Source organism: Geotrypetes seraphini, chromosome 8 (genome assembly GCF_902459505.1).
Source record: "Geotrypetes seraphini chromosome 8, aGeoSer1.1, whole genome shotgun sequence".
Taxonomy (NCBI): Eukaryota; Metazoa; Chordata; class Amphibia; order Gymnophiona; family Dermophiidae; genus Geotrypetes; species Geotrypetes seraphini.
Genome location: NC_047091.1, coordinates 21,384,512 through 21,411,969, shown reverse-complemented (window position 1 = coordinate 21,411,969; position 27,458 = coordinate 21,384,512). Strand labels below are relative to the sequence as shown.

General features: G+C 43.0%; 1 protein-coding gene across 2 annotated transcripts in view; it reads left to right on the top strand.

The window, feature by feature from the left end:
• Nucleotides 1-5,970: 5,970 nt before the first annotated feature.
• AGO3 (argonaute RISC catalytic component 3) overlaps nucleotides 5,971-27,458 on the top strand; it is a 125,829-nt gene continuing 104,341 nt past the window's right edge. For both annotated transcript variants that reach the window (XM_033956433.1, XM_033956431.1), the window contains exon 1: nucleotides 5,971-6,228. In XM_033956433.1, the coding sequence (XP_033812324.1) occupies nucleotides 6,210-6,228 (19 nt within the window). In that variant the 5' untranslated portion in view covers nucleotides 5,971-6,209. The remainder of the gene's footprint in view (nucleotides 6,229-27,458) is intronic.

The following is a 27,458-nucleotide window of genomic DNA, read 5'->3' as shown; positions in this document are numbered from 1 at the left end:
AGCAGCTGCTTTGAATTAGAGAACATGGGAACAAATTTGTTCCTGTATGAACTCAATTTCCCTGTCCCTACATGTTTTGTCCCAGTCCATTCCTTAAGGCTTGTGCAGATAAGGACAAAGCTTGCAGGCATGGGGCAAGGACAGGAAAGGAACTCGCCGGGATGGGACAGGAAAATGAGTTCCCACAGGCTCAAATTTGTCCCCGTGTCAGTCTCTACCCCCAACCTCAGGGTACTGAGGCTGTAGCTTTTAACTAGCTACTGAACCACTCTAGAAATCAGAATGCAGAAGTGAGTCAAGGTCTCTCCTGTCAGAAACCGCCCGCAAACGCTCCTACAGCCACTTCATCCCCCAACTCTGCAACCAACTCCCCCCATAAATCAGATTACAGAACTCATTGATGACCTTGCAGAAAGCTGTAAAGACCCTCCTCTTCAACTAAATTCCAACTGCACTCAACCCCCACCACCCCCTAAAATTCCCCCTTCCTCCTGCACCCACTTCTCCATTCTTCACCTATACTTAAGTTGCTGTATAGTCATTGTACTGTCCAAATGTATTCCACTGTGAATGTTTGGTAGATAATGACACAGGCACAATTTTGTCCCTGTCGGAACTCAATTTCCCCATCCTGTCCCTGTGCGCTTTGTCTCTGTCCCTGCCTTATTCTTGTAAGCTCTGCATTAACCGCACAAGCCTTGGACACTTAGGATTGTCCAGATGAGGATGGAGCTTGCTGGAATGGGGTAGAGACAGGAAAAGAACTCGCTGGGATGGGAAAAATTTGTCCCTGTATCATTCTCTACTTAGTTTGAATTTCAATTAAAAACTTTACTTACTTATTTAGTCATGCTACTAACATTTAACATTACTACCTATCAATTTTTGCATATTAAAAATGTTTAAGCAAAAACAGTGAAACAATATAATTGACTCTATGCCAGAATTTCAGTCATTGTGAATGCTCAAAAGGTGCTCCCCCCAATTTCAACCTAGGCCTTCAGTTGCTTTGGGAGGTTCTCAACAGCTTTGTCAGTGTCCCCATGGCAAGCTCTCCCAGACCATCTGTAGTGTTTTAGAATTTGACAGTTGTTCACAGCTTTGAATGGAGTTTGTGGTGGACCTCCAATATTGCTCCTTAGACAAAAGTCTATATCACTGTCCGTCATCTTTAACAGTAAGCTGGTGCCCTGTTTTTGTCACAAGCACATTTTCTAGACCTAAACAAGAAAAAAAAAATGTTCAGAATTCAATTTAATAAGGAAAACAAGCTGTTGGGATTTTTGAGGGTTTTGATGGAAATTCAACAGGAATTGCATAGTCACTGATTGGAACGTACAATTGTCATGGCTGGTGTACCGTGTTACTCCAGCAAGAGCAATCATGCTCTGGAATTATTCTCCCTTTAAAACATGAATCGAGGAGATTGAACAAACTTGGCTGCAGACAACTTATGATCATGACAGAACTAAATGAAGTGAGGGTACAAAGAAAGATAAAACTGAAATGTCAGCCCAAAAATCTTATGCAAAGAAAATATGGCAGGGTGCTCAAGAATCCCACGATCTATTTCAGATTGTACATCCACTCTTTATGAAACCAGCTACAGCTTTGATAGACTCAACCTTCTCTATGATGGATATAACAGATTAACCGTTCCCCTTAACTGTATCCATGACATCCTGTTTGTCTGTTTAGATTGTCAGCTCTTTTGAGCAGGGACTGTCTTTGTGACTGTATAGCGCTGCGTGTCTGGTAGCGCTATAGAAATAATTCACAGTTGTAGTAGTGTGAAGAGTTTCAGTCTTTGGGAAGTAGAGCTGAGATTGTGATGTCTTAATGCCTCATTCTACCACTAAGAGCCAACCTTATCAGTGATGTCACTGGCTTGATTGTCCTGTACTCCCCTCTGCCCTCCAACCCAGCCAGCAGATTAACCGTTCCCCTTAACTGGATCCATGACATCCTGTTTGTCTGTTTAGATTGTCAGCTCTTTTGAGCAGGGACTGTCTTCTTTGTGACTGTCAAGCGCTGCGTACGTCTGGTAGCGTTATAGAAATAATTCATAGTAGCAGCAAAGTTTTTAAAGAGAAAATTGTATTACAAAGGCGGCAGTTGCAGAGCTTTTAAGGTTCTTGGTTTGTGCAAGGACTGGATCGATTGTTCAGTATTAGTGATCTCAGTGGATCATGTCTGGGAGAAATTTTCTGCAGTTGTTTCATATCTTGTGAATAAATTTGATAAAGACTTTTGTCTTACTGATCTGCTTAAATATCTTCCAACTAAAGGTATAAAGTGATTCTCTTTAGTTTTAGATCTGACTCTTATTCAGGTTGTTTTCCATTGGCTTTGAGGGTAAATAAAAAAGTCAAGGCAAAATGCATTTAATGGCTTTAATAGAAGTAACTGTGAGCAATGGAACATATCACTTTTCCACATAATCCACATGCAAGACGACGCATTTGTTGCATGGTTCAAATAGCTTCATCATTCCTGCAGCGAGGTTTTCGACTGCTCCCGGAGCCAGGTGAGCACTGCTTCCTTTACTTCATCATGCTTTGTCTTTTGCTTTCCGGGTTGCAGTGATGCACCCATGTCTCGTCGCCAGTGACAGTTCTCTCCAGAATACTCAGATCTTCTTCATACCGTCTCAGGAACTGGGTCTCAACCTCCACCCGCTGTTACTTGTGCAGATCAGTAAGCTGTTTGGGAACCCATGGTGCACGGACTTTCCTGTATCCCAAATCATGGTGCATTATGGCAAATACAGATCAATAGGTGATTTCAGGTTTATTTATAATTTGATAATATTGCCTATAAAACTTCTAAGTGGTGCAGTCAATTGAGACACCGCTATCTTCTCTAATCAAGGCATCTGCCCCGTCAATGTGCTCTTGTGGGCACAATATTGATGGGCAACCAGAATGAACTTTGTCAGTTACACCTGTTCTTCCTGCTTTAAACCTTTTTACCCGTTCATAAACCTTGTGTTGATTCATGGTGCTATGTTCGTACTGAGTTAATATCCAACGGTGAATTTCCATACGTTTCACTCACCCAGCCCAAAGAAAAGGCACGACCGCATGTTGTTCTTTGATGGTGCAATCTTGCAATGGAGAGAGCATCCATGTTTCTGACCTCGTGGCTGCCACATGACTAAAAGCTGAGTGCTGCACTGTCCTGTGCATGGACGAACTATCCAACAAGCCACATGCGAGTACCTATGTTGCATTTTGCTAGTTCTGTTCTGGCTATTGTGTAATTTAACAGTGACTTTTAAATTTTGATTCGCCCTTGTAGCTCTCTAACACTGATTGTAAATGTAAAGGATAGTTCAAAATCTGCTTTAGCATGTTCCCATTTTAGACCTGTGGCTAGCATGCCATTTCTGACTAAATTAATGGAAGCCATCAATTTCAGCAAAACCTGGATAAATATACTTTGGACCCCAATCAGGTTTCCATAAACTGTAAGTACAGAAACATGTTTATTGTCTCTTACAATAGAACATAGCCAAAACTGCTCTTGTTGAATCATTTGTTATCTGTCAAAAGTGATCCCAAGTGCATTGGTTAACAGAATCTGTTAATTCCATATTAATGGAAGGATTTTTTTTCCAGTTGACTATGCTGAAAGTGTATTGACTACTTGTAATACCATGTTGTTTAGGGGTGTTTTTTTTGTACTGGTAACATATTTAAAATGTGATTTCTAAAGCATAAGCTTCATAGGATTTTTATATTTCTGTTCTGAATTACAATGTCAACTGTCCAAAGCTTCTACTAGTGATGATATTTATTTATTCAATTTTTTTATACCGTTCTCCCAAAGAGCTCAGAACGGTTTACATGAGTTTATTCAGGTACTCAAGCATTTTTCCCTGTCTGTCCCGGTGGGCTCACAATCTATCTAGTGTATCTGGGGCAATGGGGGGATTAAGTGACTTGGCCAGGGTCACAAAGAACATCATGGGTTTGAACCCACAACCTCAGGGTGCTGAGACTGTAGCTCTAATTACTGAACCACTCTAGAAATCAAAATGTAATGAAAGTGAGTCAAGTGCAGGACAATGGAGCCATTGTGATGTCACTGATGAGGTTGGCTCTTATTGGTGGATTGAGACATTATGATGTCACAATACCAGCTCTGATTATCAGAGGCTGAAACTCTTGACACTATTTATATATTCAGTTTTCTATACCGTTCTCCCCAGGGGAGCTCAGAACACTTTATGTGAATTTATTCATGTACTCAAGCATTTTTTCCTGTCTGTCCAGGTGGGCTCAAGTGGGCAAGTGACTTGCCCAGGGTCACAAGGAGCAGTGTGGGATTTAAACCCACAACCTCAGGGTGCTGAGGCTGTAGCGTTAACCACTGCACCACTCTAGAAATAAAAAAAGTGAGCCAAATATAGGACTATGAAGCCATTGTGACATCACTGATGAGGTTGGCTCTTATTGATGGAATGAGGCATTATGATAAATAATAATAATAACAACAGTTTATATACCGCAGGACCGTGAAGTTCTATGCGGTTTACAATGATTTGAAATGAAGATTGAATGGAATAGACAAAGTACAGACTTAGTGATTGACATTTCTAGCGATCGTTTGAGGGCTAAGATTGTACAGGTTGGTTTCCTAAGTATTTCAGGAACAGATATGTTTTTAAGTGTTACCTGAATTCCCCATAGGTAGTAAGCACGAGCAATTGTTTAAGGTCTTTACCCCATAATGCTGCTTGATGTGCGAAAAGATGGTGATGACTTTTAAATTTACAACCTCTAACTGGTGGAGAAACAAAGTTCGGGTGTGAGCTTCGCCTCTGTCTGTTGATTGTGAAAAAGAAAAGGTCTGTTATGTATTTAGGGGCTAAGCCATAAAGTACCTTGAAGCAAAAACAACCAAACTTGAATTTCACACGTGCCTCCATTGGCAGCCAGTGTAGAAGTCGATAGGAAGGTGTTAGGTGATTAAACTTCTTCAGTCCACAAAGTAGTCTAACCGCTGCATTTTGTACCAGTTACAATCGCCGCATATACTTCTGGGGGAGTGCCAAGTAGGAGATGTTACAATAATCACAATCCTCTGCTTATCAGAGGCTGAAACTTTTCACACTATTTATATATTAAATTTTCTATCCCATTCTACCTGGGGAGCTGAGAACGGTTTTACGTGAATTTATTCATGTACTCGAGCATTTTTCCCTGTCTGTCCAGGTGGGCTCAAGTGGGGGATTAAGTGACTTGCCTAGGGTCACAAGGAGCAGTGTGGGATTTGAACCCACAACCTCAGTATGCTGAGGCTGTAGCTTTAACCACGGTACAACACTAGAAATCAAAATGTAGTAACAGTGAGCCAAGTCTAGGGCAATGAAGCCATTGTGACATCACTGATGAGGTTGGCTCTTATTGGTGGAATGAGGCATTATGATGTCACAATCTCAAATCTGGTTACCAGAGGCTGAAACTCTTCACACTATTTATATATTCAATTTTCTATCCCATTCTCCCTGGGGAGCTGAGAACGGTTTTACATTAATTTATTCAGGTACTCAAGCATTTTTGTCCTGTCACAATCTATCTAATGTACCTGGGGCAATGGCGGGATGAAGCCCAGGGTCACAAGGAGCAGCGCGGAATTTGAACCCACAACCTCAGGGTGCTGAGGCTGGAGCTCTAACCACTGCGCCGAATATGTTACTTTTGGGCAAGTTTTGAAGAGGTCAAGAAAGGACTGACGTTGTAGTTGGTAGAGCCATCAATATGCAAATCTCCTCATGCATATTCAGCGTGGAACCCCGATTGGCCTTTTCCGTCGCCACGAAGCTCCTCGGGCTGAGCCTTCTGGCCATCGCGCGCGTGGGAGCAGCGCGCGGCGGCGGGAGCCAATGAGCGTCGAGGTCGCCGGCGGCGACGTCTCGCGCGGGGGGGGGGGGGGGAAGTGATGTCATTTCCTGGCAGGGGCCGGGCCGTTGCTTTCGGAGTTCGGCGGCTCGCGCGCGCCAGTTCCGGCCCGGGGGCCTCCGGGGCTCCTCTGCTCGGTAGACGCGGCGGACGGGCGAGAGCTGGAGCCGGTGGCGAGCGCCAGGGAAGGAGGCGGGAGCCGGCGCGCGGAGGCGGCGGTGGTTTAACGGCTGCCCCCGTCCCCCCACCCGTCCGCCGGCGGCTCCCCCCCCTCATCCCGGCACCGGCCAGCGACCTCCATGAATGGAAATCGGCAGCGCAGGTGGGTGGCGTCGCGTTTTCTCATTGAAGGAAAACTCCCCGTTGGCTCCTTCTCTAGCGCCATCCCTTCACCAGCTCCTCTCCTCCTGTAGTTTGCAGCCCATTCACTTTCAAGGGCCAGATTCCAGCTCTGCTGGGTCCTTCCTCGTGTTGCCCATGTCTGCCCTGTGGCACCTGATGTTGATGTTCACAGAGAGACAAACCTTAGCAAAACGTTAAAAGAACTGAACCTTATGGCACACCACTGCTAACATCCCTCTCCTCAAAGTGGGACCCGCTGTCATCTTCCACCGTGCCAGTACGTAAACAGGCAATCAGTGCAGGGGTCTCAAAGTCCCTCCTTGAGGGCCACAATCCAGTCGGGTTTTCAGGATTTCCCCAATGAATATGCATGAGATCTATGTGCATGCACTGCTTTCAGTGCATGTTCATCGGGGAAATCCTGAAAACCCGACTGGATTGCGGCCCTCGAGATCCCTGCTTTAGTGGCATACCACCGCTAACATCCCTTTCCTCAAAGTGAGCTCCATTTACCAGTACCCGCTGTTCCACCAAGCCAGTACATAAACAGGCAATCAGTCACTTTAGTGGCACACCACTGGTAACAGTGGGTACTGGTAAATGGAGCTCACTTTGAGGAAAGGGATGTTAGCGGTGGTGTGCCACTAAAGCAGGGATCTCCCCAATGAATATGCATTGAAAGCAGTGCATGCACATAGATCTCATGCATATTCATTGGGGAAATCCTGAAAACCTGACTGGATTGCGACCCTCAAGGAGCGACTTTGAGACTCCTGCACTGATTGCCTGTTTACGTACTGGCTCGGTGGGACAGCGGGTACTGGTAAATGGAGCTCACTTTGAGGAAAGGGATGTTAGCGGTGGTGTGCCACTAAAGTGACTGATTGCCTGTTTATGTACTGGCTCGGTGGAAGATGACAGCGGGTACTGGAAAAGGAGCTCACTTTGAGGAAAGGGATGGTATCTTCCATTGAGCCAGTTCATAAAAATGCAGTCAGTCACTTTAGTGCCAATATTTATTTGTTGTCTGAGTAGAACCATGGCAAAGGCTTTGCTAAATTTCTAAATGCACCACAGTGTTCGAGTGGCATGTCAAGCCCATGTTTGGAGTGATGGAAGATTGAAGATTTGCCTAGGGCAAACCCTGATAGGAGTAGAACTTGAACAACAGGTAAGGGATCTTCTATGTATTTCTGAGTGTCGGAGACACCGAGCTTGATGGACCATTGTACTTTTGTAACTCACTGTCTATTTGTGTGTACACATGCAATTTTTGAGGGTGGCACAAGTTCTAATTGTAACTTGAAGTTTATTTGCAAGCACTTAGGAGTAGTTAAAGACCTGTTCGTTCATGTATGTTATTGTTTACAAGTATCAGTGTAAATTTATCTCTTCAGTCAACTTGTAGTTAAACTCAGGAATTCACAGTCAATGAATGTGGTGAAAGCAGTTAGCTTAGCAGAGTTTTAAAAAAATGGTTTGGATAATTTCCTAAAAGAAAAGCCCATAAGCCATTATTATAATGGACTTAGATAAAATTCTATGTTAATTTCTAGAATAAACAGCATAAAATCTTGTTTTACTCTTTTGAGATCTTGCGAGGTACTGTGTGACCTGGATTGGCCACTTTTGGAAACAGGGCTTGATGGACCTTTGGTCCTAGAATGGCAGCTCTTATGTTTTTATGTGCGTTTCACCTGACTTTTATTTAAATACGTTGAATTTTGATCTGCTTAGAATTTTTGACAGGTCTATAAATATATCTTTGTGTATTTTGATTAATATGGTTTTAAGAAAAATTAAGTTTTAATTGTCAGTTTAGGATTATTTCTGTTGGGTAACTATCTTAGTATTAAAGAATGATGTGACAGAATAAGAAGGATCCCATGCCATATGCCATTTTTATGTATATTGTTGTTTACTTGAGATTAATTGAGGAACTTGGGCTTAGTTACTGGAAATAATGGAAAGCCAGAATTGAATCTTGGAAATTGTACAGATTACAGAATCCTTTGAAACATATTTGTACTTACTGTTCTTAATTTCCAAAACCAGCAGTTAGTATATTCTTTCATTTCAAAGCCTGCACATAAGCTGATGTAGATATGTGTCTATAATGTGTACATAAGGCTAAATATTGTCACCCATATTGAAAGTTTTCATAAGTATTCAGATCATGATAATGTCATACTAGGAATTTGTTCTGGGAAGATTTTGGCAGTACAAATGTATGGGCAAGTTGTTCTTCAGTTAACTGTAGCACTTGTGGTATATAGCAGGCTGTGTGTGGGAGGAGGTAAAATATTTTGTCCAGTTTTGTTGAAAGTAGTTTGCTGGGGAAATTTCTACTGAGATTTCCATCCCTCTACTGCATTCATAACAACTATCAAGCTGCTTTTTTAGCATATGTTTTTAGGTGGTTTCCTGCATAGATAATGTGTGTCAAAAAACAACCCTTTTGGGAGTTTGTGGTCTTTTATTAGGCCAACCAAAATGTTTATAAATATAGTGTGAAGGAAAGTTCATATCCAGTAGTGCAATAAAAAGGTGCCCAACTCTCGGCTCATATTCAAATGTCAGCTTTGCAGGGTTCGTTTTGAGACATCTCTCTAATTCTGTTGATTTTTGTTGCGACTAGTTGGGAGTAATGAATATTCATGAAGTCATTGAAAGAAGGGTTAGGCAGGGGAATAGAATCATTTCAGCCCTTGGATTTGAATTTAGCTCACACCTTTTTAGTAGTGCTGAAGGCATGTTATATTCAGGTACAACACATTTTCTTTTTCCTATATTTATTGAATTATTCCAATTTGTACAAGATCATTCTTGAACAACTAATACAACAATAATATCTTAATTATTGAAACAAAATTATATAATGGAAACATTTTTGTTTCCTTAGACCAATATATTAAGAGAGGGAGGAGTAAAGCAATAAGACTCAAAAGAAAGGCCTAGTACTGTCTAAAACCTTGAATTTCAGACAAACATGAGCTGAATACAATTAAGTTTTCTTTAGATCTAGGAAAGCCTGCTGTTGTTCAGGAGCATCAAATATTGACTTGGTCTGTTGATGTATAATTCTGCACTTGCATGGAAAAGCAAGCAAAAATGAAGTTCCTTAATTTTTGACCTCTTGTCTTATCATAAGAAATGCTTTCCTCCTTTCTTGTGTGACCTTGGCCACATCTGGTTCTATCCCAAAGTTTCTGTCCACAGAACAGATCTTGGGAATGTCTAAAATACTGTTTCATAATTGAATTCACATCTTGTTCAAAAATCATTTGAAAGAGCAAATTAGATCTCTCTGAATGCTGAGAAATTGTTTCTTCAAGGATGTCTCAGTCTCTTCAACTACAACCTCACCTTGAACATTTTTTAAGGAAACTGACAAGGTGTGGTAGACCATCTGGGGAAAATTTCAGTATTTCATTAAGATTTCTTGAAAAGCTCAAATGGGGTAAAATAAGAGATTTAGGAAACTTGGTGATTGAACAATAAAAAATCATAATAGAAGACTTGGGGCCTCTTCTATTAAACTGCGCTAGCAGTTTCTAGCATGGGGCTGAATGGCCCGTGCTTCTCCCGACGCTCATAGAGTTCCTATGAGCATCGGGAGCAGTGCAGCTCTCTGTGCTAAAAACTGCTAAGCAGTTTAATAGAAGAGGGGGTTAATCTGTTATACACATGTTGACTTCCTTTACTTCGGGCTCAGTTCCTTTCTTTATCCATCACACATATTGGGATTTCACTTTTGAGCACCATTTTGCCTTTTTACTTTTGGAGTTAGCTTGCACTGTCAGCGCATTGGCGACACCCCTCAGGTCCGGAAGACAGCCTTTTACAATTCTTGATAGGCTTCATGTCTTAAAAAAAAAAAAAAAAGTGCCATATGGACGATACGCTAGCATTTTTTTTTTTTTTTTAAGTTCAATCAGTTTTATTGATTTTATAGGAAAAATAAAGTCCAACAATAGAGTTTATCATTTATTGAGTCATCCATGCCATTTAATGTTATTTGTGCATGATTCTATACAGCTTTTGGGACAGGAAGTTTTGAAATCCACACTTCACTCATGCTTTTTTTTAAAAGTTTAACCTTCATTTGTTCACCATTTTGATCTATTTTTAATCTAGTTGTGATGTTTATTTATTTGTATAGATTTTGTTTGTTTTTTTTTTTTTGAAAAGTATGTTTTATTAAATTTTCAATAAGAAAAGAACCAAGCACTCAAGTGCACATGGTGTACAACAAATGTCATGAATACCAAAATTCTGCTCAAATTCACCAACACAATCTTGAGCCCTCCCCCCCATCCCACCCACTCCCACCCCCCTCCCATAACCCAAACAAACAAATCAGAACAAAGGTCCACTCTAGTACAGTCCAAATTCTATAGTCAAACATTTAACAAATGACTTCGAGCTCTAGATGTTAAAGTATCCCAGAAGGGAGCCCAACAATGACAGAACAATCTGCCCTGTGCAGAGTCCAGACTAGCAAAACAAAGGCGCTCCATGGAGGCGTGCTGTATCATCAATGTCCGCCAGCGCGAAAGCGTCGGAGATGCAGACGAAATCCAATTAAGTAGAATAGTCTTCTTCCCCAATAGTATAGAGCGTGCAAGAAAGCTTCTAAACCCCTTTGGAGCTGACAGAGGCACAGAGTCAAGGGTAAACAACATCTGTTGATCCAACGAAAAGTTGTAATTCCACATGTTTTGAATATGCACACACAGCTGTTGCCAAAAAGCGTGAATCCGAGGACACATCCAGAACTGATGTCCCAAGGTGGACGGAGAATGAGAACATTTAAGGCAACCATCAGACAGGCACATCTTCGCACGATATTGATATGAAGTAGATCTATACAAACGATGGAAAAATTTATAATTCATTTCAAACAGAGTGACACTGTGCGAAATTCGAGCCGTTCGAAAGACCCCCCTGCGGATCATAGTAGCTGTTATCTCACAGGAAAGATCATGTGACCATTTTAAAGCATAAGAGTCATAGGAAGGCTCGCCCAGACATTCCTGTAGATGACGATGATGAAATCGCAAAGGAATCGGTACCTGAGCAGATAAGCTCAGCGCTTCAGATAGAAGTTCCATACAACGGTCCGCTATAGAGTCCCGTGGCAAGGAGGCAATGTAAGAGGAAAGTTGAAGGTAAGAGAACCAATCAGTAGGCCTCCAGCCATGGTCTCGCTGAAGTTCTTCAAATGATTTCAAGGCGCCAGTGGAGTGCACCAATTGAAAAATATATTGATTAGTAGGCAATGTCCACACTTGAGAAGAAACTGGGTCCATACCCGCTGTAAAGTCACCATTACCCCGCAATGGTAAGTAAGGGGTAACCTGAGAGGTAAGCTTGAGCTGATTACAAAGCACTTTCCAAAGACGCCGCAAAGGCAGTAGAAATAAGTCTCGTGCTGAGGAGGTCTTCCTTGGCAAGTGAGAAGTGTGTAGCAGGTAACTGAAATGATATGGAGCACAGAGCAACAATTCCTGTGTGGAAGCCGAAAAATGTGTAGTCCCCCGGTACCAATCGTTCAAATGTCTCATCTGGCACGCCCAGGACAATAAACGAAGACTCCGAAGACCAAATCCTCCGCGATCCCTAGGGCGCGCCAGATGAGCCAAAGACATACGAGCCCTCCTCCCACCCCATAGGAACTTTTGCAAACATTTCCCCAGAATGTTATCATGACGTGCGGAGAATAATACAGGTATCATTTGAAACACATAGAGCCACTGGGGCACAATTATCATATTATACAACGCTATTCTACCCATTAAAGAAAGCGGGTAACTCCTCCAATTCTCCAATTTTTGAGTTGTGGAAAGAACTAGAGGGTCCACATTGAGAGCATAAAGTTGGGAAGGATCAGGGGAGACAACCACACCCAAATAAGTAAGATGACCCGGTGCCCATGATAAAAGAAAAGGTCCCCTCCACTGTGTCTGCACTTCCGGGGTCAAGGGCAAAACTGAAGACTTTGATTTGTTTAGTACCAAACCCGAGTACATACTAAACTCATCCAGCAACTCTAAAGCTCTAGTAAGAGAAAGTTCGGGAGATCCCAAAGTTAACAAGAGATCATCAGCATAAGCTAAAACCCTCAGTTGGGAGTTACCCTCTGGTAGACCCTGGATAATGTCATCTCGCATTATAGTGCGCAGGAGAGGGTCCAAGTAGAGTAAGAAAAGGAGAGGTGAAAGAGGGCTACCCTGCCGCGTCCCACGCGCTATCGAAAAAACAGGTGTGTAAGTACCATTGACCGAAATGCAGGCCGTAGGATCAGTGTAAAGCAAGTGTATCATGTCCAGGAACCACCCCTCAAAACCCATGTATGTGAGCACTTGGAATAAATATCCCCAATTGACCTGATCAAAAGCCTTTGCTGCATCTAGCCCCACCAGTATGCCTGGAAGATCAGAATCCCTTGAGCGCTGTAGAGCAGTGAGTAGTCTACGAACATTTAGCACCGAGTGGCGATGTTGAACAAAACCCACCTGTTCCTGTACTATCAAAGTGGGCAATAAGGTGGCCAATCTATTAGCCAATATTTTGTCCAATATTTTGATGTCCACATTAATTAGTGATATAGGTCTATAAGATTCAATGTCCGTATCAAGTTTGCCCGGTTTAGGTATTAGGGTGATGATTGCCTGGTTAGCCCCCCGCGGGAATGACCCTCCCTCAAGCGCTGCCGTAAAATATGCCTCCAATGGACCACAGAGGGAAGGAAAAAGAAGTTTATAGAACTCAGGAGTAAATCCATCGGGGCCTGGTGACGTACCTCCCTTAAGCTGCTTAACCGCCCCCTGAAGTTCTTTACCCTGTATAGGACGATTTAAGTAGTTACGATCCAGTGAGGTCAAGCGGGGTACCCCCGCATCCATTAAATAATCCTCCGCATTCGGTCCCCCCTGCCCTTCCCTGGAGGCATAAAACTCCGTATAATGTTTGAGAAAGCCAGCGGATATTGCAGGAGTGGTTGTGAGCTCCTCCCCCGATCGCAGCAAAATACGGGAAATATGGCGATTAGGACGGTGAGGTTTAGTCAAGTTAGCCAAAGGCCGTCCCGCTCTATTCCCAAACCTATAGAATTTAAACTTCCAATAATGAAAGTAATGTTGTGTGCGTTCATGTAATAATGTGTTCAATGCGTTCTGCGCCGCTACCATGGCCTCCTGAGATTGAGGGGAAGGATGCGAAAGGTGAGCTCGCTTCAGACGTTAACATTCACTCTCTAAATGAAGAAGGCCCCTGGAAAGGCGGGCTCTATGGGCACTGACATAGGAAATGATATCCCCCCGCAGTACAGATTTGGCAGCCTCCCAAAAGAGCACGGGCGTATTCCTATGCTGTGCATTGAAAACCTCATAGTCATTCCATTTCTGTGTAAGATATTTTTGAAAATTCAAATTTTTAAATAGGTAGGAAGGAAATTTCCATGCCCCCCCAGGCATATTATCCGTACCACTTAAGATGTCGATCCAGATAGGACAATGATCAGACACAGAAATAGGACCCACTTCGGATGCTCCTATCATAGGCAAATAAGCAGTGGACGTCAGTATGTAGTCTATACGGGAGAATGTGTGATGCGCTCGGGACTGATGGGTGTAATCCCGTTCCGTGGTATGAAGTACACGCCACGGGTCTATAAGATCTAAAGTGTCGCATAAGTATGGAATACCTTTCGTGGGGCCATGATTTTGTGAGGAGCCCGGTCCCGTTCTGTCCATACTAGGGTCCAGGACTTGGTTAAAATCTCCCAACACTATCAAAGGATTAGTAGGATCTCGGACTCCCAATCCCGTGATAGAAGTGAAAAAGGAGTGCTCATATTGATTGGGGGCATACAGCATTAACAGATTGATAACCTTCCCTGACATAATAACCTTACACATTAAAATCCTTCCCAAAGTATCCCGGTAAAGTTGTTCCACCCTGCCCGGAAATCCCCTGCGCACCAAGAGCACCACCCCTGCCTTCTTATTAGAGGAAGAAGAGCAAAAAATCTGCCCCACCCATCCTCTAAGAAGTTTAGCGTGTTCAGCATCAGAAAGTCTTGTCTCCTGCAAACAAGCCAAATCTGCCTTATGATGCTGCAGACGCTGAAGAATCTTACTTCTCTTAACAGGAGAGGTTATACCGCATACATTCCAGGATAATAGTCGAATAGTTTGGGAAGTCATGGAATAGGAAAGGTACAGACACGCGCCCAGTTCCACTTACAGAGTCTCCCCGGCTCCCAGCCAAACCAGGGAGAATAGAAAACAAGTCTGTCCGTTGGTGTCACCAAGAAAAGCACAGTATTTGGGATTATCAGAAACCGTATCAGAATGGACAATGCAAACAAGAGTGTTATGATCAAATGCACAAAACTCAATCCCCTCTCCCACCTACCCCTACCCAAACCCAACCCACCCCCTAACCCCCCCTTCCAATCTATCCCTACCATCCCCCCACTTACTCCAAGATAAGGCTACCCTCAAACCCTCCCGGGCTTAAGATAGCAAATCACGTGTGTGAGGCTATCCGATCCCCACCATCCTCCTCAGAAAGTGAAATACACTGCACCTACAACATTTAAACAACCAGCAGTAATTTGTGAAACCCCCCAATACCAGCATTGCAATAAAGACAGAATGTTATGCTCATGTAGTTCCTGCCGTGGACTCTGCACGATTAATGAACTCCCCTGCTAAGTCTGCAGAGTCAAACACGTGCCATTTCCCATTTTGGTGTATTTTCAGCACTGCAGGATAAAGAAACATAAAACGCCTCTTTTGTTCCACCAGCTTAGCGCATAGGGGGTGAAAGACTTTGCGCCGGTCAGTCAGCGCAGCAGAGTAATCTTGACCAATGCGCACCGGTAAAGTTTCATAAGTCAGAGGTTCTCGTCGGGCACGGTAGGCTCTCAGCAGTTCCACTTTATGACGATAATTGTGTAATTTTCCAATGATAACTCTGGGTCTCTGGTCCGAACCCCCTTTAGGACCCACTCTATGTACCCTCTCAAAGCGGGCTGGGCCCAGTGAGGATGGCATGGGGAGCTCACTAGCCAGCCACGACTCCACCACAGATAATAACGCTGTATCAGAGATGGTTTCTGGGAGTCCGATAAAGCGCAGGTTCCCACGGCGAGAACGGTTCTCTAAGTCCTCAAGCTTGTCTTGACAAGAGTGTAGCTGCTTGGTGAGGGAGGCCACTGTGGATTCCATTGCCGTGGCCCCATCTTCCACCGCCGAGACCCTCGTCTCCAGTTCAGTCACCCTCGTCGAGTTGTCCTCCAGCAGAGACTCCAGTTTGGTTAATTGGCTGGAAATAAGCTCCATCCTCGGCCCCAGCGCCTGTAGAACCACATTGTGGAGCTCTGTGAGCATCTCCGGGGTAAATGCCACTGTCGCCGCTGTCGCCGCCGCCGCCTCAGCACGAGGCGCGGCCGCCATTTTATCCTCCCCGGGCCGCGTCTTTTCGCGCTCTTTTTTCCCCGATTTCGCCGCCATCCGTGCCCCCGGAGAGCTTAAAAACTTGTCCATGCAGTACTGACCCGTTGCTGGCAAAAGGGGGAGCAGAATCGCTAATGCGAGGTGCGGTTTTTATGCCGGATGAGGGGCAGGGATCCGGAGCCGATCGAACTCACAGCCGACCAGCTCACAGCATCACGTGATCTCAGATTTTGTTTGTTTTATCCAATCTGTTTTTTTGCCATTCTATATACCAATATCCAGGTACGTGAGTGTGTGTGTGTGTGTGTGTATATATATATATATATATATATATATATATGTGTGTGTGTGTATATATACACACACACACACATTTATTTTCATTCTCTTTATCTTATTTTCCGTTTCTATGGGTCGGTCACATAATATTGTATCATAGCATGCTTTTCTGTCTAGCCCTCATCTTTTATTTGCTTCACAGACACTTGAGTGGCTTTTACAGCAATATTTTACTGCCATCCTAGGATGCTTTTCCTTTGAGTGTTCAAGTCCCTATCTCTTAATTCTCTTTACCAGATACTCCATCATCTCCTTCATACACTTTTTCTATACAAAATTATCTTTTGACTTTCTTTCTCCATTACCTTCATTTTACATTTTCTGTTGTCACATTGCTCCTGCATTCACTATTGCTCTTATGTTTCACATCATTCACAGAACCACTTACACATTATTGGTACAGCATGATCTTTGTACCCTGTTACTTACACCTGTCCATTATACCATTTCTCGTAGGACCCTTGAGGAAGAAGTGTTTTTTGAAACACGGACCGTGTTGGGTCTGGTCCACACGAATACAAGGACCAGTTTTGGGATATATCTATTATATTTATTTTTATCTATGCTATCTATGTTTTTATGATTTTTATTGACTAAATTCCTGCACCTTGTACATTCCTCTGCAGTTTGGTTTCGGTTTTTTGACTTCCTTCACTTTAAATTTATGCCTGCCTTCTTTAATTCTGCTCTTATATTGGTCAAACGAGACTACTATAGCTCCCAACCCCCGCCATCTCTTTGCCACACTGAACGCCCTCCTCAAAGTGTCCCCCCTCCGACCCCTCCATACCTCTTTCTCTCCAGACAATATTTGAATAAGAACAAGGTTCATAAGATCACCCTTGAATTTGCTGCAAAGTCACATCCTTCTCCCCTTTCCACCTTCCACTTTCTGGACCTTCAGGCTCATACTATCTCTTTTTACTTTGCCCAAACAACTCAGGAAGCACCCACACATTCTCCTCTTGCCTGGTCTCCACCCTCTTAACCCTCCTTCCACTACCACCAATTATTCTTCTCTGAATTCACAGAGGAAGAAACTACATAACTTCTGTCCTCAGCCAAACCTACTACAAGCCCCTCAGACCCTATTCTCATCCCTCTACTTGATCCCATCTCACATACTGTTGTCCCTCCCATCTGCCATATCCTCAACCTGTCTGTTTCCACTGCAGCTGTCCCCAATGCTTTCAAACATGCGATGGTTATGCTGATTCTCAAAAACCCTCACTGAACCCCACCTGCCTGTCCAACTATCGCCCTATCTCCCTTTTCCCCTTTCCTATCCATGTTACTCGAGCATGCTGTCGTTGCCTCGAATTCCTTTCATCTCGACAGACTCTTGATCCTCTACAATCAGACATTCACCCCCCTACACTCCACAAAGACTGCCCTCGCCAAAGTCTGCAGTGACCTGTTCCTAGCCAGATCTAAGGATCCTCAGCCTTCTTGACCTGTCTGCTACCTTTGATACTCACTGTTTGCTCTTTGATATACTATCCTTGTTGGATTCTGTGAATCTGTCCTCTCCTGGTTTGCCTCCTTTCTTTCTCATCGCACCTTTAGTGTATACGTTAATGGGTTCTCATCTGCTGCTGTCCTGCTAGTGGTCTGTCTTGGACCTCTTCCCTACTGCCAATTCCAGACTTCGTTCCTTTCATCTCACCTCCCAGTATGTCTGGAATAAACTACCTGAATTTGTCTGTCATGCCCTTTCCCTTACCTTAGCCAGCAGATTAACCATCCCCCTAACTATATCCCCCCACCTTGGCATCTCGTTTGTTATGTCCTTTCTGTTTAGATTGTAAGCTCATTTGAGCTGGGGACTAGAGGAGTAGTAGTAGTAGTTTTTTTGGTATGGTCTGTGTCCCTTGATACCTCTAGAAGGCACTCTCAACCGATATGGGTAGCTCTGCATCCTTGTCGATCAAGTACACCCATAACGTGTTTACTAAAAACATAAGATTTGCCGCTGCTGGGTCAGGCCAGTGGTCCATCGTGCCCAGCAGTCTGCTCACGCGGCGGCCCTTAGGTGAAAAACCAGTGCCCTATTTGAGTCTAGCCTTACCCGCGTATATCTTCCCTTTGGCTGATGGGATCTTTCAGCAAGACAATGTGACATGTCATAACACCAGAATTGTTTGTGAGTGGTTTGCAAAGCATGACCAAGACTTCCAGCTACTTCCCTAGATCTTAACCCAATCGAGCACATTTGGGACCACATCAAGTTTCAAGTTTAATATAAATTTGATTGATTGCTTATTCAAAGTTCTAAGCGATGTACAAATCAGTAAAATTACAAAATTTAGGGGACAACAAAACAGATGACACAAACTAAATCTTGTAAGGCATATTAAAAACTAATATTACAAACATATTAAAACAAAAGGAAAGAAGGGAAGAGAAATACAAGTTGTTTGATAGTAAATAAAACATATATGGGAAACTACACTGGGAAGGGAGAGATCATGTACTTCAGAGAAGTAAAGAAATGCAATTGAAATAAGGCTCCTAGTCAGGCTTTCTAATTATCAAATGCATCCTTAAAAAGAAAGCTTTTTAATTTGCTCTTAAATCTGTCCAAGTCACGTTCTTCCCTTAAATAGATAGGGAGTGAGTTCCATGTTTGGGGGGCTGTGACAGAAAAAATGAATTGCCGCCATGTATTAATGATTTTAAGTGAGGGAATTATTAATAAATGTTGATTGTTTGATCTCAATAATCTATTTGAGGTGTAGGGAATCAGTAATTTATAAATAAAAGCAGGAGTTTTGTATTGCAAAGATTTGAAAGTAAACAGACTTAGTTTATACATTATACGGTGAACTACTGGGAGCCAATGCGCTTTCTTAAGGAGAGGTGTCGCGTGATCAATTGACATATTCGACGACTGGATCCACCACCACGTACCAGTCAGCTGTATGTCTCCAGATACCTCTAGCAACCATCCAGCATCTTGCTGAGTCACTCCCAAGGCATCTGGCTGCCATCCATGCTACTAGAGGTGGTTATTAGCAGGTGGTCGTAATAATGTGACTTGACTGTGTATTTGCAAATGAAGGAGAGAGGTTTTGTAGCTGCTTCAGTTGATAGAAGCAGTTCTTAATGGTTGCCTAAGGGAGTGAAGAACTTAGCAGTATCCAAAGTAAGCAAACTGGTAAACTGAAAACCTACTGGTTGGTCAGGACAGGATTAAGGCTAATAGAAACCACCAAATAGATGTTACTACATGGTGGCTTGATTTCATGGTTGTGGTGATTAAAGGATGGTTAGGAAGTAAAGCCAGCAATGGAAGCAGTGGTGTAGTAAGGGTGGGCGGGCGGGTTGTGTGGACTACCCTGGGTGCTGTCTTCGTGGGGAGCACCAGCACCTCTCCCCTCCCCCTCCCGAGTACCTCTTTGCCAGTGCGAGGAGCATCTTTTGCTTGTTGCTCGTACTGGCCTTGGCTCCCTTCTGATGTCACTTCCTGGCCGTGGGATGAGGATGTGATGTCAGAAGGATGCTGAGGCAGGTGGAGGGCGCTGCTCGTGCCATTTCAAGAGGTATGCGTGGGGGAGCACATGGCATGGCAATGCTGGGCACCATCCTCCCTTGCTATGCCATTGAATGGAGGAGGAATTCATTTCTGTGATTCCCCGGAGGAGAATTCCCCATTTCATCAAAGCTGCAGAGTTCGACTGAAGAAGGTTGTCGTTTAATCTGATTGATTTTTATTTCGGTTTTCCTCCTTTTCAAATGGGTAACCTTCTTGTTTTCCAGAAGAAGTGATGGAATTTGTTTCTGGAAATACAAGCAGAAGGCTGAGGCCCTGTGAAAGGGACTTCTCGGTACCTTCTGTTCTTGCTCTTTGGTGCTCCGACCACACAAAGAATCGTCTATCCTGTTAAGACGGTTTGATTTTCTGAAACTATTTTCTGTGCGTTTGGGTTGGATACATTATTTCAAAGTGCAGAAAGTTGTTAATAGCAATAGGAAGTGTTTTGCTTCTGCAAAATATTCAATTCTTTCTCTTTTATTGTTGGAGACAGGTAGTGATCCTTTTCAGAAGTGACGACGTAGCTTTTCCCTTCCGGGGTATACAGATGGCAGTTTGCACTCAGTGACAGATTAATTCTCTTGTAAGCTAGCTTAAGTGAACTTCAAATGGCACTTTTCTCTTTTCGACTTACCTTTATTTCGGCATATTTAAGTGGACTAAAAAGAGTGTTCAGAAAATGTTGCTGGCGATTATTGGCTGCTGTCCCTTGTGTGACATATGAGAAAAGGCTTATGTAGTTCTAATCACTGAGGAGTTGCATAGTTGGATGCTATTTAAAGTCTGAAATAATATGATAATTCAGTTCTCAAACTGTATGTGTAAATGTGGAGTTAGCTTTCTTGTCAATTTTATAACTGAACCATTCTTGGTAAGGTGATATATGTAATAATTAGCTTACTGTTTAATGAATATGATACACTTTTGAATTAATGGAATTCACGGATTCACTTCTCAAATATTTATGAGTTTTTTTGTTTCTTACCATTTTTTAGTATAAGGATCACACCTCATTACAATTAGATAATATTCTAAAGTCAGGGCACACTGTGGGATAAAAGAGAACTTATGCATTCGTAGGGAAAGGAGAAACGCAGGAAGCTTGATATCTCGGCAAAATTAACACTCTGTGAGAAACCTTTTTTTTTCATAACAACGGCGTTGAGCCACCAAACTCTGTTGCTTTTTATTTAAGCAATTTATATATTTACCAGTTTTACTTAGACAATCTTCTCATGACCCAGCTGATTCTAGTTTGTTGACAACACAACCCCTGAGGAAGGTCACATCAATTGGGGATTATACTACTCCTACTTATCACTTATATAGTGCTGAAAGGCATACGCAGCGCTTTACATTTTGACAATTATAGACGGTCCTTGCTCAGAAGAGCTTACTGCACAATCTAACTTGGATAGATAAGACATGACATAGAGGGTATAAGATACAGAACCCAAGGTGAAAGGAGTTAGGAGCTGAAAGCACTCTCAAAGAGGTGGGCTTTTAACTGGGCCTTGAACATTGCCAGAGATGGAGCCCACCGTAGGGATTCGGGCAGCTTGTTCCAAGCATACGGCGCAGCAAGGCAGAAGGGACGGAGCGTGGAGTTGGCAGTTGAAGAGAAGGGCACGGATAGGAGGGACTTACCAGCTGAGTGGAGCTCACATGGGAGGAGATAGTGAGGGGCAGTTGAGACTTTGTAACCGAGACTCTTCTTCTAGACTTTTAGCACTCTCGATTACCACAACTGGAATACCATTTAAGACTCCACTTTTTGTGTTTCTACTTGGAGCCTTTTGTTTTTTTTTCTTGTTCGTATAAAAGATTAAAGAAAATACGTTGATGACCCTGAAATGTAAATGGACGTTTACAGGGAAATTTGAGAAAAAAAGTAGCTCAATCCAGTTGGGTTTTATGACAAATATGCATGAGGTTGATTTGCATATACTGCTTCTGTTGTATGCAATTAGATCTCATACATATTCATTGTGGAAATCTTGAAAACCCAACTGGGTTGTGACTCTTGAGGACTGGTTGCCCACCTCTTAATTAGAAGCACAAGGATTTTCCCTGGTACAGTAAAGTCTTTAAAAAAAGAAGTGGTATAGGTAATTTCTGATTTTTTTGTTCTGAGTGGGAGACGGGTGGTTAGTTTCTTTGATTATTAATTAAATTTCCTGCTGGAAATCTTGGCAGCCTTTTTCCCCGCTGAGAGAGCAGAGGCAGGAGTGAGTGAGAATCTCTCCTACCCCAAGGCGCTGTTAGACCGCCAGGGAAGCATGGTAGGCCTGGGGGGGGGGGGTCCTGTCACTGTGTCCGAGGTGGTGGTGAGTTGTGCCTGTTCAAGATGGGGGAAGAGGGAGGAAGTGGCATGTTGACAACCAGGAAACTCTGCTGGTGGGGAGGGAGAAGGAGGCGGGACACCACCAGAGGGGATGAGACTTTCAACAATCAGCACAGTATCGAGTGCGTAATAAGCATAAACATGTAAGGGGAAGAATGATATAATTATAAACCTTTGGTTTATATTCAGTATCATTTTCCCCTGAAAAGGGGGGTAGAAATGGTATCTAGCGTTTATATTCGGATGGATTTATACTTGAGTATATAGGGTAAGTATAAATTAAAATAATATATTATTTCTTATTAGAAGATGGTATATAGTAGATCTCGTTTTATCATCAGAATTGCACATGACAAATAGTAATTTTCAGAAATGTGCTGGTAAACGCGTGAACTTCACTTTAATGACTCATGATTCTGTTTGTTTGGACTTCTCATTGTACCAGCATTAAGCGGTGACTAACAGGCCCTCTCATGCAGCAAAAGTCATTTCGTGTGAGCTCATGCTTTTTAGGTCACTCTTAAGCCTAGACTTCATGTTACTCTGGAACAGGAAATTCTTGCTCTTGTCACTCTACAAATTTCATAGTCCCACCTTGTTTCTCTTCTCCATCATTTGGAACTCCCGCGTTAGAGCTTAGCTAATTGGTCCTGCACTAGGATTATTTGTAAATCTGTATCAAAGGAAATTAAGTTGTCAGACTGGAAACTCCAGAGCAAAGCTTTCTTCAACACCCTAGCAAGTTTAAAGGGAGCTTACTTCATACATCACAAGAGACTCGACTACTCCAATCGGTTCCAAAATGATTTTAAGAGTTTTCTAACAATTCCCAGTCTGTCGCTGAAAGCCAGGTTTTGGCTGCTGACCTGATGGATATGTTCCCTGTAAATGAAACAAGCTTTTTAGGTAAGAGTGAAATCACCATAATTTCAAGCTTCTCATTTTTTACTGGTTTCCAAATACTAAAATGACTGGTTATTAAAATTAGAAGTGCTTTTATCTCAAATTGAAGGAGTAATGAAATAATTTTGGAAGGAAGTCTGTTGTATCTAGAAAGAAAAACCTGTATGCGTTAAATTTAGGAGTTTATTCCCAGTGCTTTTTAGTTTGTGAAATTACAGGATCATACAATTTGAAAGAAATTGGGTAGTTAAGAAATGCAAGACTCTGGTTTTATTGGAAGAAGTCAGACCAGGGATCTCTAAACTCAGTTCTTGACAATAGCAAAACCCAAAGCAACCAACTACACTCTGATCCGTCATGCAGTAAGTTCCAGGGCTTATAACATCACTGCACATGCATTCATCTTTGATTATAGAAATGTTGGGGTTCTTTTTTAGCCCAGCTCTTTAAAGAGACTTTGGTCTTAAATGTCTATTTATTTATTTAATAGGATATTATGCAGAATGCCTTATACTAATACTTATTCCTTTCCGTTAAAAACAAAATCATACTTTTAACTTGTGTGGTCTTGGAAAAATAGGTGCATTCTGACATCAGGCGGAACAAGACTAGACGAAAAGATGGGCAGGGGAGATATGCTACAGACATTGAAATAGAAAGTATGAATGCACATGAAACAAACCTTTGCCAAAGGAAAAGAAGCTCTGGAATTAGGGAGACATCAGAAAATACAAGAGGAAAGTTGGAGAGCAAGCATGATGACCTCAGTTCAGAAACGCATGGAATGGCAGTTACATGATAGATGCGCCTATGGTGATATAATATGTTAATTCTAGGTCCATACTGAGTTTTATTTCCTTGAGTGAAATGAAATGGCTTATTTTCTGGCTTAGTGCATGTTTAAGCTTTGCATTGGCTCTGATATGTTATCCTGCCAAAAGCGCTGTGTTACAAACAATTTTTCCAGTGCTGGAGAACTTAAGAATGTAAACTGATCAGCTGTGCAAAACTAAGGGCTCCTTTTACAAAGGGGAGCTAGCGTTTTTTGCGCACGTACAAGATTAGTGCGCGCTAGCCAAAAAATTACCGCCTGCTTAAAAGGAGGCGGTAGCGGCTAGCGTGCGGCATTTTAGCGCGTCTTTGTAAAAGGAGCCCTAAGGCATAAGTTGAAAGTCCATGCTAAATCAGAGTAGTGTGCTAACACTTAACGGTTTACTAATTAATGCAAGTGATTTTTTTTTTACCATGTAATAAAAACAAACAAACCAAAAACTCTTTTGTGTGGGTTACCTCAGAAGGCAATAAGGGCCTTGCAGAGAGCCCAGAATGCGGTGGCACATGTGAATGGGGGTATCTCTCCTAGGGAACAAGTGTCCCCATTATTGATTTTGCATTGGCTACCAATTGCTTGGAGGATAAAATTTAAGATTGTGGTTTTACATAAGAACATAAGAATTGCCGCTTCTGGGTCAGACCAGTGGTCCATCGTGCCTAGCAGTCCACTCACGTGGCGGCCCTCTGGTCAAAGACCAGTGCCCTGAGACTAGCCCTACCTGCATACGTTCTGGTTCAGCAGGAACTTGTCTAACTTTGTCTTGAATCCCTGGAGGGTATTTCCCCATATGACAGACTCCGGAAGAGCGTTCCAGTTTCTTACCACTCTGGGTGAAGAAGAACTTCCTTACGTTTGTACGGAATCTATCCCCTTTTAACTTTAGAGAGTGCCCTCTCGTTCTCCCTACCTTGGAGAGGGTGAACAATCTGTCTTTATCTACCAAGTCTATTTATTCCCTTCAGTACCTTGAATATTTCGATCATGTCCCCTCTCAATCTCCTCTGTTCGAGGGATAAAAGGCCCAGTTTCTCTAATCTTTCACTGTACAGCAACTCCTCTAGCCCCTAAACCATCTTAGTCGCTCTTCTCTGGACCCTTTCGAATAGTACCGTGTCCTTCTTCATGTACGGCGACCAGTGTTGGCGCAGTACTCCAAGTGAGGACGCAACATGGCCAGGTACAGCGGTTTTATTGTACAAAGCTTTGCATCAGGATTTACCTTTAGTGGTATCTAATTTAGTTGCACCCTATGTGTCCTCTCGTTCTTTAAGATCTCAATCTAAGCATTTGTTGAAATTGCCTTCGTTTCGTTGTATCTATAAGGTGTCAGTTCGTGCACATGTTTTTTCAGTAGCAGGTCCTCAATTGTGGAATGCTCTTCCTGAATCTATTTGCTGCTAAGAGTCATTTTTAAGATCTAGGAAATGCTTTAAGGCAGGGGTGTCCAACCTGTGGCCCGAAGGCCGCATGCGGCCCCATGAAGTATTTTGTGTGGCCCCGGTCGAGGGCGATGCAGTGTTTTCCTCTGCTGCCCTCGGGTGTTTACCATCTTGCCGGCTCCCTCCTCTGTCTTGTGCAAATGCAGCCCCAGAAAATTTTTTTCGGCCAATGTGGCCCAGGGAAGCCAAAAGGTTGGATACCCCTGCTTTAAGACATATTATTTTCAAGAAGCATTAAAAAAAAGAAAAGAAAAGAAAAATATTTGATTTTTTTGAAGTATTGTATGTTGTGAGATGTGTTCTTCTGTATTTTGTATTAGGTGTTTGTTTTTATATACTCCAAAAATAGCCAAAGCCTAATTTGACAGCCTGAAGATTCCATCACGACTAATATTCTAAAAATCTGGAAAGAGATTGTATAGCACTTATAATTAGTTTTATTTTCTCAGAGTACAAGCAGGACTGCGAATTCTCACTCATGGTTAAAGTCATTAACAGAACCCAGCAAATGAAGCAGTAGCCTTCAATCCTTAACCCTCCAACCCATCCATTAGATTAACCGTTCCCCTTAACTGTCTCCCTCTAGTCATGACTCATAATGTCAGTTTTAGCTATGTCAAGATGAAATGATTGCAACCCCACAACAGAACTGTCCTACCTATTTAGTACTGAACTGCACTAATTTTGCTGCATATTTGCCAACGACATTCTCTTGTCAGGATTTGCAGGCGGTCTGTCCCAATCTCCTATCAGTTAATGAGGAGCACACAAACTTGCCTTTCTCCTTACACAAATACATGGGATTCTTTACTCACTAACAGGAGGAGAACCTTGACAAAATCCTAAGAGGCTTTTGACCAACCACCTGCTCCTTTGACCCCTTGATCGGCTATGAGTGCAGCAGGAAAGCAGGGGCCTCATAAAAGAGACCCCAAGAATCATTAAAAACGGCAGTGGTGCATCTTTTTGCTTAAGAACATAAGCTGTGCCTCTGCTGGATCAGACCATAGGTCCATTGTGCCCAGCAGTCCGCTCACGCGGCGGCCCATGAGGTCCAGGACCTGTATAGTGATCTATACCCCTCTATCCCCTTTTCCTTCAGGATGTTATCTAATCCCTTCTTGAACCCCAAAACCGTACTCTGTCCTATTACACCCTCTGGAAGCGCATTCCAGGTGTCCACCACCCTTTGGGTGAAGAAGAACTTCCTAGGATTGGTTCTGAATCTGACCCCTCTTAATTTTTCCGAATGCCCTCTCTTGTAGTTTTCGAAAGTTTGAAGAATCTGTCCCTCTACACTTTCTCTATGCCCTTCATGATCTTGTAAGTCTCTATCATATCCCCTCTAAGTCTCCGCTTTTCTAGGGAAAAGAGCCCCAGTTTCGCTAATCTTTCAGCATATGCAAAGTTTTCCATACCTTTTATCAATCGCGTTGCTCTTTTCTGAACCCTCTCGCGTAGCGCCATATCCTTCTTTAGGTACGGCGACCAATATTGGATGCAGTACTCCAGATGGGGGCGCACCATTGCCCGATACAAGGGCAGGATAACTTATTTCATTCTGGTTGTAATACCTTTCTTGATAGTACCTAGCATTCTATTCGCCTTCTTAGAGGCCGCTGCGCACTGTGCTGACGGCTTCATTGTCTTGTCCACTATACCCTCAAGTCCTTTGCTTGAGTACTTTCACCCATTACCAGCCCTCCCATCCTATAGCTGTACCTTGGGTTTCTGTTTCCTACATGCAAAACTTTACATTTCTCTACATTAAACTTCATCTGCCATCTCGTCGCCCACTTTCCTAGTTTGTTCAGGTGCCTTTGTAAATCTTCGCAGTCCTCTTTAGTCCTAACTCCACTAAATAGTTTGGTGTCATCTGCAAATTTTATTACTTCACACTTCGTCCCTGTTTCTTGATCATTTATAAATACACTAGTCTTATAGCCCGTTACATTAATGGGTGCTAGAATATATGTGTGTGTGTCTGTCTTTATTTTTTTTTCTCTCTCCTTAGCCGCTTTCTGAATTTCTGTCTGTCTTTTTTTTTTTTCCTTGGCTGTCCACTAACACCCCTTGCCTGCTCCCCCTGTCCATTCTCCCTTCCTTTTACCTCCCCTGTGTTCTCCACCACTCCATCACTGCTCACCTTATCCAGCAGAAGCCCTTCTCCTTTTGTTTTACCTCCCCCTGTCCATCATCACCTCCTTCCTACTCCCCCTGTCCAGCCTGTCTTCATTTTTCTGCCCCCCCTCCCTGTTCATCAGCACCTCTTCCCCTGTCCATCAACCCCTTTTCTGCCCCTCCATTTCCGTGTGTAGCAGCATTTCCCTCCCCCCCACTTCCCTGTG